Below are 14,970 nucleotides of genomic sequence, written 5' to 3'. Positions count from 1 at the left end.
CAGTGCCTGGAACAGGGTCTGGCGCCCAGTAGGACTCCATCGTGGTGTTGGTTGAATGAATAAGTGTACTAATAATCTGGCACAATGGCCCACCAAACATGTCTAAGTCCTAATTCCCAGAACCTGTGAATATGACCTTCTATGGCAAAGGGGATTTTACAGATGTGATTAAGGATTTTAAGATGGGGGTGTTATCCTCGATTATCCCAGTGGGCCCTAAATGTAATCACAAGTGTCCTTACAAGCTTGAAGAGAAGGCCATGTGAGAATGACAGAAGCAGGGATTGGAGGATGAACTTTGAAGGTGGAGGAAGGGGCCATACGCCAAAGAATGCAGGCAGCAGCTGACACTAGGGAAGGCCAGGGAAGGGATTCTCCCGGGAGCCTCCAGAAGGAGCCAGCCTGGGTGACCTTGACTTTAGCCCAGTGACACTGATTTCAGACTTCTGGCCTCCAGAACCGTAAGAGAATAAATGTGTGTTGTTTTAAGCCCAAGTTTGGGGTGATCTGTTACAGCTGCAATAGGAAACTCATACAAATACTGTAACAACAGCAACGACCAACACTCACTGAATGACCTTGATTTGTCAAGCACGGCACTTAGATGTCTTGTAAAGTCAGAGTTCTTTTTAGGTGAAGGTAACAGAAATTCATTTCAAACTAGTTTGAGTGTAAACGAAATGTATTAATACCCTGACTGTCCCCTCCAAGAGCAGAGCTGAGCTCTGGGGCCTCAATTGGCAAAGGACTCTTTGTGGTTCTCTCTCCTTCTCTGTCTCTCTCCCCTGTTTCTTTGTGTCCACTAATAAGCTTATTCCACACAGGAAGGGACATGAAAGCTGACAGCCCTGAGCTGATGGCCTTTCAGCATCCAGCTCTCCTGGTTTTGCTGTATAAAGTGCTTTTTTTCTCCTGGGTTTGCTGTGTAAAATCCCAGGGAAGGTTTCTGGTTGGCCAGGTGGCCAGGCATGCCCATGCTGTTGCTAGGAAAGGGAGTTTGCCTTCTTAACACAGACCAGTTTTACACATCACAGCTCATTTTGTCCTCACAAAGCCTTTTGACATAGGTATTACTGTTAACTCATTTTACAGTATGAGGGAGCTGGGGCCCGAAGAGAAATAAAGACACTTCCCAAGGACACACAGTTCTGTGCAGTGGGGCTGGAAGCCAACACAGGTTTGGGGGAGTGCAGAGCCTGCCTGTACTCTCTCTTTCTCCTTTTCAAACCTTTTCTGAAATACTTTTAGGTTCACAAGACGTTGCAAAGCTAGTATGGAGAGTTCCAGTGCCCTGACCCCTGTTTCACGGTTCCCCCCCCATGGTTGCATCTTACAGGACCCTAGGACAATATCAAAAGCAGAAAGTTGACATGCATATACAATGCATGTGTAGTTCTGTGTCATTTTACCACATGTAGTTTAGCATGACACCGCATTTAAGATGTCGAACTGTTTGGTCACCACGAAGACCTGTTTGTGCTATGCTTTCATAGTTATATCCACTTCCCCTCCACACCCCCAACCCCGGCCGCTAAGCTCTGTTCCCCATCTCTAAACTTTGTCACCTCTGGAATGTTATTCACGTGGAAGTACAGCGGGGCCTGGCTCTTTTTTTTTTTTTTTTTTTTTAACATCTTTATTGGGGTATAATTGCTTTACAGGGGCCTGGCTCTTTTTACGCAGCGAAACGCCCTAGGGATCCATCCAGTTCTTTCCTTTCCCTGCAGACTGGTATTCCGTGGCACGGCCATAGCACAGTTTCTTTAACCGTCCACGGATTTAGGCACATTTCAGTCGTTTCCAGTCTGTGCTGTTCCCTCTGAGCCCTATCGCCTCATCGAACATGAGCAGAAGGAGAAATGACTCATGGGCCCAGGCTGCAGCTGTGAAGAGTGAGTGGCGAGAAGTTGGAAGGGATGGATGAAGGCTTGGGGAATGTCATGGCAAGCCAAGGCTGCTGACCAAATAGATTTTTCTTGACAGCTCTGTGACTTTGGGAACACGGTTTCAAGACTGAGGTACTAAAATATTTATCTCCCTGGGACAAAAAGTCCTGAGACTGTGATCCGTTAAAACGTGCTGCTCGTCAAGGTTAGAGCCGTGAGGCCCTGAGTCCCTGCGTTCACTCCTCTAGGAGCTGAGACTGGCGTCCTACCTGTCGAAGCTGGCGATGCTGCCGGGGAGCACGCTGCGTTGGCTCCTGAGCGTGGCTGCGCCTGCAGCCTTGCAGCCCGAGCTGCTCTCCGTGCTGGATCCCGTGGGCCAGAGGCATCAGTCCCACACGGCGGAGAGTGACGGCGGCGGGGTGCAGACTGACCTGGGCAGGAGGGGGTGAGTACAGGGTGGGAAAACGAGGTCCCTGTAGAGAGAACGGATGGGAGAGGGGAGCGGGACCACGGGGCACAAGCACACCCGCCTTCCCAGGGGAATTTCTTTGCTCAAGAAACAGACAGAATCCCGGAGAGTCGCTATGCATCCTCTGTGTAAGTCACGGCAGACCCAAGTATTTTGTCCACAGCTTCTCTTTTCATCACCAATTCATTTCCCCAGTAGGATCTTAAGAGAATAAGTTGCCTTGGGCTGTAAATATGCCATATATGCATATTTACAGCCCAAGGAATAAATAATAAAGGAAATAAATAAATACATAAAGAAAAAGAAGAAAAATATATCCATGGTTCTATCAGCTGGAGAAAATGGCTGTTAGCGTTTTGCTACCATTCTTCCTCCAGAACATGTTTCCTCTGCTGGGTTTTATGAGTGTGTGTGTGTGTGTGTGTGTATAGGAATCCCAGTATATACAACCTTGTGTCGTGCTTTTCAGAACCTTATATCAGAGGCAAGTTTGCTTATTACCTTTTGACTCTTGTCCACGTGCAGACGGCTTTCTAATCATCACACTATTTTGACGCTATTTCTGCTGTTTTTATTAACAAATTAAAATTCATACTCTTCCCAGTGATTGAAACATCTCCATAGATACTATTTTTAACAGCTGCCTGTTGTTCCACTGCGGTGTGTAGCATAGGGTATGTAACTGTTATCCTCTTACTGGACATTTAGTTTGTGTCCATTTCTCCTCAATTATGGGTAATGCTGCAGAGCTACTTTTTTAGGGTCAAGTTCAGGTGTGCATTTGATCAGTTAAGGGTCTTTATAAGTCAAGACATGAAGTGTGGCTGTGGATAGGGTGGGTTTGGGGCAGCCAGTGGTGCCACCTGAGAGCAGAATTTGCTGGGGGTGAGGCTGCAAGGAAAGCCGCGAGCAGACCTGAAGGTGTTGAAGGCCAGGCAGTGAAGCCGAGGTCCTCAACCAGGACCCACAGGAGGCTGGGGACGGGTGTCTCGGAGCCCATGAGTCTTCCAAAATGGCATGATTGTGTGGAAAGGTGTGTATGTACATTATTTTTCCTGACGCGTAAAGGGGGTCCCTGACTCAGCTGAGGGCTGAGTAGGGTTAGGGTGAAAGGAAGGATAGGAGCCTGAGAACAACAGCTGTTGAGCAGGGGTGGGAGTCCACAGGGGCTGGGACGAGCCTTCCTAGAGTTGGTGGGGCCCACCACGAGGGCTGGATGTGAGTGTGGTCACAGGAGCTGGGGTGTGGGTGGGGTCAGGGCTGGTGTGGGCGTGGTCAGAGAGCTGGGTGCGGTCAGAGAGTTGCATGTCTCAGCCTGGTTTCTCTCAGTGCCCAGTCAGGCAAGAGCATGAAGGTGGCAGATGTCGGTGGTGACGCTGGAGCAGGAATGTGCAGGGTCACAGCGATGTCACCTCTGCCTGAGTGCTGCCCACGAGGACCTTATTTACGGGCTCCCCTTCGGCCAGTTTAGTTTGGGAGGCTGGTAAGCCGGCATGGGCAGGTGGATGTGGGACAAAGCAGGAGCGCCCAGGTGGCTTGGCACCAGGAGTGTGGAGCATGTGCATGCCCTTGTGTAGCCCGACCTCATGGCCAAGTAGACTGGATGACGTCTGGAGTCAAAAGCCACTCACCATAGCCTCTGAGGGCAGGGCAGTCACTACTCCTGTGTCCCAAGCGACTGGTACCTGGGCACACCGTCAGTTCAGAGTCTTGGGTTTCAAGCAGCAGAAACTGACTGATGAATCTAAGCAAGAAAGGGTGTGTGAGGGACCTGTCAGAATCCAGGAAGAGCTGTACGCCGGGTCCCTGTATGGGCAGGACAAGGAGAGCACGGAGACCATCCTCTCTGGGTGCTCCCTTCAGAGGACCAGCCTTCTCTGCCCAAGAGCTAGACTCCTGGGACAGAGAGCCTGGCCCGGCGTGGGCAAGGGTCCTTCACCCCACCAGCTGGGCAGTGTGAACCAGCTGAGGCAGAGTATGAACTTGGCCAGAGGCAGGCATAGACAGGACTCTCTGCTACACTGATCTTTACTGACTTGACTTGAGCCCAAGCCTGCGAACACCTCCCCACCCTCTATTCCTTATACACTGTCCCTTCTTCGGTCGAGAATCACACTCCTTCACGTGGCATGAGGACTCCCTGCCTCACCCACCTTCCAAGCTTCCACTGTGCCTTCTCGACCTTCTTATTCATATATTCATGAACACTCACTGAGATCCTATATGTCGACTGTCTTAGGCACTGGTGCACGTGGGAGAGTAAGGGGCAGTCCTGCTGCATGGGGTGTCAGCTCCAGTGGGGGAGGTGGACTGCACACAGGCCAAGGCAGAGAGCCCATTCCTTCTCGAATGTACCATGCGTTCCCTGCTGGGCTACCAAGATCCATCTCAAGTGTCCCGCATCTCGGCAGCCTTCCTTTATCTGACCGATGTCACCTGGGACCTGTCTGTGACCCGTGGATTGGGGACCCCTTGCGGCAGAGACCGTGTCTTGACTCGGCCAGAAAAGATCCTTGATCGGTGTTCACAGAGTGAGTGAGAGAACAAACGTGAAAACTCTCAGGGTTTCTCATGTCAGCCAAAGGTCACGCTGAGGGAAGGAGTCCCCATAGTGCTTTTTAAGATTTTGCATCGCTTGAAGATTCTGTTCTTTTTGAAACTATAAGAACGCTCCCTTCTTGCCCTCAGGAAACATCAGGGCTGGTGGCAAGCCTTTGAGAGCAAACTTCGAGGAGAACTGATAAGCAGAGGATTAGAAAAGATGCTCTGGGCTCACAAGAGGAAGGAGAGGTAATGAGGGCATCTGCTCAGGTGGGCTGAGGAGGGCAGCCAGGCTGCCTGTGAGCTGGGAAGGGGAGGCGGAGGGGACCACAAAGGGAGGGTTACTGCAAACATGTCAACATTCCTTCCCTAAAGACCGCAGTCTTTATTCAAAGTGGGCTTAGTTTGAAGTGAAGTAAGCAGAGAAAGACAGATATCATATGATACCACTTATATGTGGAATTTTAAAAGTCATACAGATGAACTTATTTACGAAACAGAAATAGACTCACAGACATAGAATACCAACTTACGGTTACCAAAGGGGATAGCGGGGGCAGGGTGGGGAGGGATAAATTAGGAGTATGGGATTAACAGATACAAACTACTAGATATAAAATAGATAAGCAACAAGGATTTACTGTATAGCACGGGGAACTATATTCAATAGCTTGTAATAACCTAAAATGGAAAAGGTGCGCTTTGCTGTACACCTGACACGAACACAATATTGTAAATCAACTATACTTCAATTGAAAAAAATATGCAAAGTGCACTTAGTTATGAGCTGAAGATAGCCACCAGCTATCAGTTGGGAGAATGTTGTCACTTATTAGCATTTTAATTGCAGTATTTATTTTAACTAATGGCTCTTTTTAAATGGAATCTCATTAGAAGGAGAATAAGTCCTTATAAATGTTCAGACTTTATAGTTTACAAAGCCCTCTCTCGCCTTGCTGCACTGAGCCTCCCCACTTTCTGGAAAGTGAGGGAAATGCCACGGCCACGCCTCACCAGCTCAGGGAGGTCAGAGGAAGAGATCCCATGCCTCCAGCTGTTAAAAGTGACCGTGGGATTTAGGGTCCCTTTATTTCCCTGAACTTCCGGGCCAGCGCTCTTCTCACTCTTGAGTGCCTTCTCTTTCAGCTGTGGTGATTGCACACCTGGAGAGCAGAGGCAAGTTAGAGGCAGCGCGGTTTTAGGGTGCTACAAACAACAGACCAAGGGTCTCGCGTGTTTCCCACTAGAAATTCGGAAAAAGGGTAACATGAGTCACAAGAGTTACATTAGACCGTTTAACATAAAAGGTTAAAATGTGATAACCAAAGTGTGCTCTGGAAACAGAGGATGTCCAAGAGAAGTGTCCTGCCCCTTCCATAATTTCTCAGGGCTCCGGTGAAGCCGCAGAGACAAGCTTCCCAAATAGTCCATGAATAAAACTCTGGGAGCCATTGATAATGGGCCAGGTATCAGAATTTAGTCCCAGAGAAATTAGAACCGGATACTGAGCCCAAACCAAGAAAATTAAATTCAAGCTGTATACTGTGAAGCGCTCCACAAAGGAACGGAAGTCCGTTGTCCTAGATTAGCATGGGGATGGGGCCGCTGAATGCCTTCCTGGGCTGCACTGACACAGGTGGGCGAGTACAGATCAGGAGAACCCTGGCGCCACTGTCTCGGATCACTGTACTCGCCTTTTTGCCTTGAGATGCTGTGTACGATGGTGGGAGGAGGAGAGACTGTGAATCAGTCCGAGTTGCCTTTGAGTCCTTGCTCAGATCATGCAGCTGCCAGGGCAGGAGTTCGTGCTGAGGGGGATGGAGCCTCATTGGCCATGCCTGTTCAGGAAGGGCCCACGAGCCTACCAGTGGCCTCCAGTAGGTCTACCCCCAGTGACATGGCCTCGTCCTGCACCGCTTGGGCACAGGACCCTGTGGCTTTCAGGTTGTAGAGCGCTCTCAGGAGGAGTCAGAACCATTATCAAGAGACTGGACTGCTTATGGGCAGGATTCCAGCCGTCCTTTTACAGGATATTCTCAAAGTGTGTTGCTCTGTCCTATTTCAAACACATTTTACCTAACTTCTAACTGTTGCTTTATAATCAGGTTTTATCAGCCTGCTTTTAGTGTGAAGCCCACAGGCAGGGGTGTCCTAGGAAATGTCTCACAATTGTTCCGGGGGGAGATGGGAGCTCTGATTTGTAGCACTTAGTTTCCGTGGTGTGAAACACTCCCACCATGGCTGATTCCGTGCTGACAATATGATGACCACAGGCTCACAAAACTCCACAAAAGTGAACAGTCATGAGTTGGTGAGAGCTGTCTGCAGCCACCGCTGCCACAGGCTTCAGCTAATCTCAGGGGCAACCTGGCAACCACAGGGAAAAACCTTTCTTTAAAAGACACTTGATTGGGGCCCTAGGGACAAAAGGGGGTTTTCCTAGAGAACTCTTTCAGGACACGGGAGAGTCAGTTGCCAAAAACGTCGTATCTGATCTTCTGTTCTTTCTTTAGCATATTAAAGAAGACGTGTCCCCCTCTCAGAGAGAGGGTGATATTCTCTGGAAAAGGAAGTTGGCCACACCTGTCACTGGAGTCCATTGGTGAACTGGCCCCGGTGCCCATTGTAGGGGCAGAAACCATTGATTTATTAAACACTGGCGAAAAGCTCTTTATCTTCAGAAATCCAAAGGAGCCGGAGATCTCACTGCACCTTCCTCCCAGGAAAAAGAAGAACTTTCTGAACGCCAAAAAGGCCACTTGGGCCTTGGGCATGAACTAGCCCAAAGGAAAGCTCCAGGGAGTCTGAAGACAGAAAGATTTGTTTTCTCCTGCCCACATGAGTGTGTGTATGTGTTTATAATGTACAACTTGCAGGTGTTAATTGCACTTGCAGAGGACAGATACATCCACTCTCCCTCCCTCACCACGACTTTCATGGGCTCAGTTTAATCTGGTCCCATGAATTCCCAGATGGCCCATTTCCCTTCAGCATCGCAAAGGACATGAAGAGACGGGGGACCAGCCCGTGAACCCTCGTTGCTTTCAGTCCCACCTTGCTGAAGGTCTGGAGCTGGGACCCTAATTCACATCCCCGCAACACCTGGCTGAAGAGTGGGCTGTATGTTGAAGGCAAGGCTCTCTCTTCTCTCACATTGTGTGTTTGTTACATATGCTATTTTTATCAAGGGAGCTTTTGAAAGAAGAGCATTTTCCCTAAAGCTCTTCTCAAGGGAACTCGTCTTTGCTTTCTGTAGGAACATTTATTTTTAATCCCTTCTTGGGTTTTGGCCGTCGTGATGTTCAATGGAAATTTGCCCTCCATCTTTCCAGGGGCCAGAAGATGCGCCAGCCACTGGGCGATACCATATCCAACTCAAATCAGGAAACTCAGGCTTAAGAAGGTGAGGGGATTTAGGCAAGATGATAAAGCCACTAAGTAACCAAGTCAGGACTCACTGAACTCTTTACGGCCCCAAACCCCTGTCCCTTCTCCTGGACTTGGTAAATGGACACATACCTGCCCTCAGGTGTTTGCCAGCAAACTGACTGCGCACAGGTCCTCGTGTTGCACAAAGTGCTTTCCTGTGCCCTGACCCTCTCCATCCTCACAGTGTGGTTGGATCATTATATGAGCTTTTCTGAGAACCAGGCAAAGAATACAATTATAATGGGTCTTTCCTAAGCGTGGGAAATGATTAGGCAGGGAATCCTGTCACCAACGAGAAGAAAAGGGATTCTGATGAAGCATCTCTTACATGAGAGTTGCTTCTAGACCCTTACAGCTACTTGAACCCACTTTTTTTTATGTATACAGCAGGTTCTTATTAGTTATCTATTTTATACATATTAGTGTACATACGTCAATCCCAATCTCCCAATTCATCACACCACCACCACCGCCGCCACTTTCCCCCCTTGGTGTCCATACGTTTGTTCTCTACATCTGTGTCTCAATTTCTGCCCTGCAAACCAATTCATCTGTACCATGTTTCTAGGTTCCACATATATGTGTTAATATACGATATTTGTTTTTCTCATTCTGACTTACTTCACTCTGTATGACAGACTCTAGATCCATCCACGTCTCTACAAATGACCCAACTTCGTTCCTTTTTATTGAACCCACTTCTTAATCCTTGACAATACCCAGCAGATGAGGATCACTACTCCCGTTTTACAGCCAAGGAAACTGAGACTCAGAAAGTTTAAGTAACTCGCCTGTGATCACACCATGTGTAAGGGAGGAATCCTCACTTTGAACCCAAGTCTCCTAGCTTTCAAACCCTTACCTGCCATGAGACATCGCATTGCCTTTGGCAACCTGAAGGTCAAGTCTTATTTGCAGTTTCCCATCAGCATGCGTGCAGCGTGGTGATCAGGGATCTTTGCCTGGAGTTGCACTTCTTCCGGGGGCAGCTGTGTACCATCATAGTGGCTGCCAGTTGGCCATATCTCTGCATTAGCAGATATGCACAAGTAAGCAGTTAAAATGCAGGAGAGAAGAGTGGATGGGGTCAGTTTTCCCATCAGAAGCTCAAGTGAGAAGAGAGAGGAGAGAAAGAACAGTGATTTTCACACAGGATAGTGGAGTGGAAAATGCATGGTCTTTGATGTAAGCTTACTTAAGTTCAGATCCTGCTCTGCTGCTCGTGAGCTGTGTGTCCTGTGGAACTCACCTGACCTTTCAGAGCCTCATATTCTTCATCAACAAAAGGATGATGAGAATCCCTTGTTATGAGGATTAGATGAAACTGGATCAGTAAAGTGTTTGGTGGTGGTGTGCACCTGCCACATCTATGTCCTTCTGTATTCCTTGAAGGTGACCCATCTGCCTTTCTAATAATTTCCTGATTCTAGGACTCTGCTAGAATTATGCATGGTTGAAAATAGATTGCACATAAGGATTCGAAAAAATAGGTCAAAATTATGGGCTGAAGGCTGATTGAATATATTATTAGCAACAACAGGAGGTGCTCAAACTATTCAAAATACAGCATTTGAACCTAATAATAACTCGTTATGTTAATAGACAAAGACTAGCTATTGATTTAATTTCTCTAAACTCACTGCATGAGAAACACGAAGATGTGATAGGGAAATCTTGTGCTCCTGGAATCTGGTAGCTCAGGTTTAAATCCTGGCTCTACAACTTTTAAGCAAGTCACTTTACCACTCTGAACCTTAGTCTCCTCATCTGTGAAACAGGGGTCCTAATACCTACCTTAGGGTAGGGATGTCACAAAGAGTGAAGATATTGGATATTATATAAAATGTTGGTGTTCAATAAAATGTTGATATGCAATAAATGTAGCTTATTTATTATGTTTTTACATACAACATTGAGCTTTGCGGTTCCTTTCATTCCTGTTTTCACCCAACATGAAGACAGTGACCCTTCTAGAAGGGCTGTACCTGCCACAATACATGGAAGCCTATTCATAAGAGAGAAGCTCCAGGGAACTTGAATTGAGAGGACTTGATTTCAAGATGGGGCTCCATTACTTACAAGTTGGGAGAATTTGAGAAAATTGCTAACCTCTCTGAGGCTCAGTGTCCCATGGATCATGTCTTCTAAGAGTTCAGTCTAGTTAAGTTGACAGACACAAAAATCAATCATCATTAAGCGCAAGGGATAAAACAGAGTTCTGAAAACCATGCTGTGGGAGTTTGGGAGTGAGATGCAGCCTGACTGGGGATATTTGAGAACAGCTTTAAGCTTTTGACCCCAAATCTTTATCTCCAGACTGGACTTCCTCTTGGGCTCCAGACACATTTGTCACAGATGCCTGTCCAGCCCTGAACCCATTGGCTTCCTATAAAACCTGTTCCACTATGGGATGTCCCATCTCTGAGTAGATGGTACCAAGTCAGAAACCTACAGGTCATCCTAGACATCTTCCTGTTTTCAACCCCCAAATATGATGACTACGTCTTGCTGATTGGACTACTGCATTAACCTTCACATTGATGCCCTCTTCCTCCCCTCCACTCCTTCCCAGGCCATGTCTCTCCTGGATGGTGCCAGCAGCGTCCATTCTCTCTAGGTTGGCTCAAGCCAATTTGGTCTATGGTAGCCATATCTGAGTCACTCCCTTGCTGAAAGACCTCCAAAAACTTTTCAATGCCTACAAGACCTCCATGAATTGTCCGCTAATAACCTTCCTACCCGCGTCTCTAGGGGAAGCCTCTACTTTCCACGGAGCCATTGATTGACAATGAGACACAAAGAAGAAGGTGGATCTGGGTTTGCCTCCTGGATCTGCCATTTACTCTGTGGCCCTAGAGAAGCTACCTAATTTCTGTGAACCTCTGTTTCCCTCACCTGTTTTATAGGATTAATGAAGTGATACTGTAATGTGTCTGCTACAGGGAACACACAATAAATGCTAGCTATTATTGTTGTCTTAGAAAGTTTGTAAACAGAGGAGTGACATGATATGATTTGTTTTAGAAAGGAACTCTAAAGGTCTTATGGAGGATGGTCCAGGAGTAGAAGCAGTTACTTGGGCTTTTTATTGGCTTCTGTCTTCCAATACACAGCTACAGGTAGGGAGTGCGGAGATAATTCTGTTTCTGCTTTGTATGCATCCTTGCTTGTCTGGCCTTTGTTTGCCAAGATTACCAGCAACCACTCCACCACCAACAACAACACTAACACCATTACTCGTGAGTTTGCTTTCTCTGGATCAGGCACATCACTTGAAGATTTATCTAAATTTTTCCTAATCCTCAAGGAGACCAGGTAGAGGAGATGTTACTAATCTTATTTGACAGATAACCTACTATGAAATGACCTTACTCATCATTAATGTATATGGGAACGACCATTTCTCACCCACCTGAGAGTACTTCCTCCCTGATTTTACTGCACCCCTACTTCATTTGTGTGGTAACATGTTCAGAGGAAGGGGATTCCTCCGCCAGCCCCAGGAGATGAACCATCACTGACTCCCAGAGTTTCCTTACAGGCTGTGGGGGTGATGCTAAAGATCTCTGCCTTTTATTTAACGGGGGTGTTTAGACCATTATATTTAATGTATTTGTTGATATTTGTTGTGTTTGCATTTTAATCTACCAAATTGCTCTTTCGTTTTCTATTCTTTGATATGTTATTTGTTCTCTTTTCCCTCCATTCCTGCCTTTTTGGTATTGAGTATCTTTTATGATGCAGTTTTATTTTCTCTGTTGGATTATTATCATACTTCTTTTTTTAACTTTATTTATTTATTTTTGGCTGCTTGGGTCTTCACTGCTGCACGTGTGCTTTCTCTAGTTGCTGTGAGTGGGGGCTACTCTTCGTTGCGGTGCATGGGTTTCTCATTGCAGTGGCTTCTCTTGTTGCAGAGTGGGGGCTCTAGGCACATGGGCTTCAGTAGTTGTGGCGCACGGGCTTAGTTGCTCTGCAGCATGTGGAATCTTCCCAGACCAGGGCTTGAACCCATGTTCCCTGCATTAGCAGGTGGATTCTTAACCACTGCACCACCAGGGAAATCCTATCATATCTTTTTTTTAGAGGCTGTCCTAGGTTTTACAATATACGTTTTTTACTTATATTCCATCTTCAAATAGTATTATGTACCTTCACATATAGTGTAAGAATCTTGCGACAATACACTTCCATTTCCCTGCTCTATCCTCTCTGCTATTGTTAACCACATTTTTGCTTCTATCTGTGTTAAACTCCCATGTACGTTGATGATATTCTACTTTTTACATGCAGTTATCTTTTAAAGACTTAAAATTAGAAGAATATGTTTTTACAAATATTTGCACCTTCTGGTGCTCATTTTTCTTTTATGTAGATCCATATTTCCATCTTGTATCACTTACCTTCTTCATAAAAAATGTCCCATAATATTTCTTCTAGTGCAAGTTTTCTGGTGATGAGTCTTCTCACACTTTGTGTCAAAAATCTCTCTATTGCCTTCATTCTCAAAAGCTGTTTTTACTGAGTGTAGAGTTCTAGGTTTCCAGTGTTTAAATTTTTTTCTTTCACTACTTTAAAGATGTCACTCTTATTGGATTTGATTTGCTAATGTTTTGTTGAGGATTTTTGCATCTGCATTTATGAAAGATATTGGTTTGTTGTTTTCCTTTCTTATAATATCTTTATCTGATATTAAGGTAGTGCTGGTCCCATAGAATGATTTAGGAAGTGTTTCCTCTGCTTCTACTATCTGGGAGAGATTGTAGAGAATTGGTATCACTTCTTCCTTGAATAATAATAATTATCATATGGAATAGTTTCACCAGTGAATCCATCTGGGCCTAGTGCTTTCTGTTTTGGAAGGGTATTAATTATTGATTCAGTTACCTTAATAGATATAAGCCTATTTAGATTGTCTGTTACTTCTTGTGTGAGTTTTGGTAGCATGTGTCTCTTGAGAAATTGGTCTATTTCATATAAGTTATCAAATGTGCAAGCATAAAGTTTTGGAAAATATTCCTTTGTTTTCCTTTTAACGTCCAAGAGAATAGTTGTGATGACCACTCTTCCATTTCCAATATGTAATGAGCTTATTCTCTTTTTCTCTCCCTTGATTAACATGGCTACACGTATATTGATTTTATTGATCTTTTCCAAGAACTGGTTTTATGTTTTCTTGATTTGTTTCTATTGTCCTATTTTCAGTTTCTTTGACTTGTGATACAACAAATTTTAGTATTTCTTTTTTTCTATTTAAGATTAAAGTACAGTCTCTTACAGCCCCCTGTAGTCCCCTGACCACTACTCCTTACCTTTAATTTCTTCTTTTCCAGGAGCAACTAATTTCAACTGTTTAGCTGTTTCTTGTGGCATCAAGATTTATACTATTAGGAACATAGTGCAACTTCTCAGTGCTGTATCATTCATAACATATATTGACCTTCTATTACAGCAGATGAGAATTTAGCTTTCTTATACACATGTAAACACACACACCCTTCCTCTCCAGTTATCTAATGCAATTAAAGTACAATTTTCACTAAATATTCAGCATTTATGTTATTATAACTAATAAAATTTTATTTGAAGCTGATCCATGTAGTGCATTTTAATTACATTTCCTTTTTGGTGTAACTTTTCATTTTCCCTAGAGTTAACAATTGGCTAGGAATAATTGATAGTTATGGTAAAAAAAAAAAAAGACTCATCTTTTGGAGAAACATACTGAAATATTTATGGGCGAAATTATATGTTGTTAGAGATTCACTTCAACATAACATGAAAGGACATCTGGCCATGATAGAGTAACACAGACTGAATTTAAACTTCCAACTTAAACAACTAGAGAACTAGCCAAAATACAGGAAAGAACTATTTTCAGACATTGAGCAATAGGCAGCATGGGACCGTGATATCTAAAAAAAGGGAAATAAATGAAGGGAGCCCTATGACTGCCCTAGCTTAGTTCCTGGAGGCAGTTTTAAGGCTGCAGATCAGGGAGGGAAAACCCAAACAGAGCCCAGCAGTCTCCCTGAGTTGAGGAGACAGAGAGCGGAATTCAGGGAGGCTGAGGCAACTGGGATTTACGAGGCAGAATATAGAGGAGAGACACAGAGAGGGAGAGAGAAAGAGAAAGAGGGAGGGCACATTCGTATCAATAAAAGGACCCCCTTGAGTCTTTGTCTGAATACTGAGCCATGTGTACATGAGGGTGAACTGTCAGCGGGGAGAAAGAACCACCAGAAAGACGTAGTTTCCAAACAATTCCCAAAGCTCACCAAGGACTGGGAATATTTCCCATTCCCACCAGCCAGCGTGTGATGCATCAGCTGGTCTTCTGGTGGATCTTGCCTTGGTAATGGGAATAAATTCACAGTTCTGGATTCACCATAGCAAAGCTTAAAAGCAAGTCTCAACAAATCTATAAAGACAGAAAGTAGTTGCCTGGAATCATGAGGGTTGGGCAGGAGCATGGGGATTGTGGAGAGTGATGGCTGATGGGTACATTTTGAGGTAACGCAAATTTTATAAAATTAGATTATAGCTATGATTGCACAACTCTGTAAATATACAAAAAACACAGGGAACTGTACACTTCAAGTGGGTGAACTTTATGGTATGTAAATTCTATCTTGATAAAACCAT

General features: G+C 45.2%; 1 protein-coding gene across 1 annotated transcript in view; it reads left to right on the top strand.

Moving 5' to 3' along the window:
* EVC2 (EvC ciliary complex subunit 2) overlaps nucleotides 1–7,677 on the top strand; it is a gene marked incomplete at both ends in the record, with an annotated part of 139,804 nt that extends 132,127 nt beyond the window's left edge. The window contains 3 exons of the mRNA XM_082653556.1: nucleotides 2,135–2,331; nucleotides 5,044–5,145; nucleotides 7,410–7,677. Coding sequence (XP_082509682.1) covers nucleotides 2,135–2,331; nucleotides 5,044–5,145; nucleotides 7,410–7,677 — 567 coding nt within the window. The remainder of the gene's footprint in view (nucleotides 1–2,134; nucleotides 2,332–5,043; nucleotides 5,146–7,409) is intronic.
* Nucleotides 7,678–14,970: the final 7,293 nt, after the last annotated feature.

This window comes from Grampus griseus (assembly GCF_964374135.1).
Source record: "Grampus griseus genome assembly, chromosome: 4".
NCBI lineage: Eukaryota > Metazoa > Chordata > Mammalia > Artiodactyla > Delphinidae > Grampus > Grampus griseus.
Note: the sequence above shows the minus strand (reverse complement) of the source record. Positions and strands in the feature narration are given on the sequence as shown.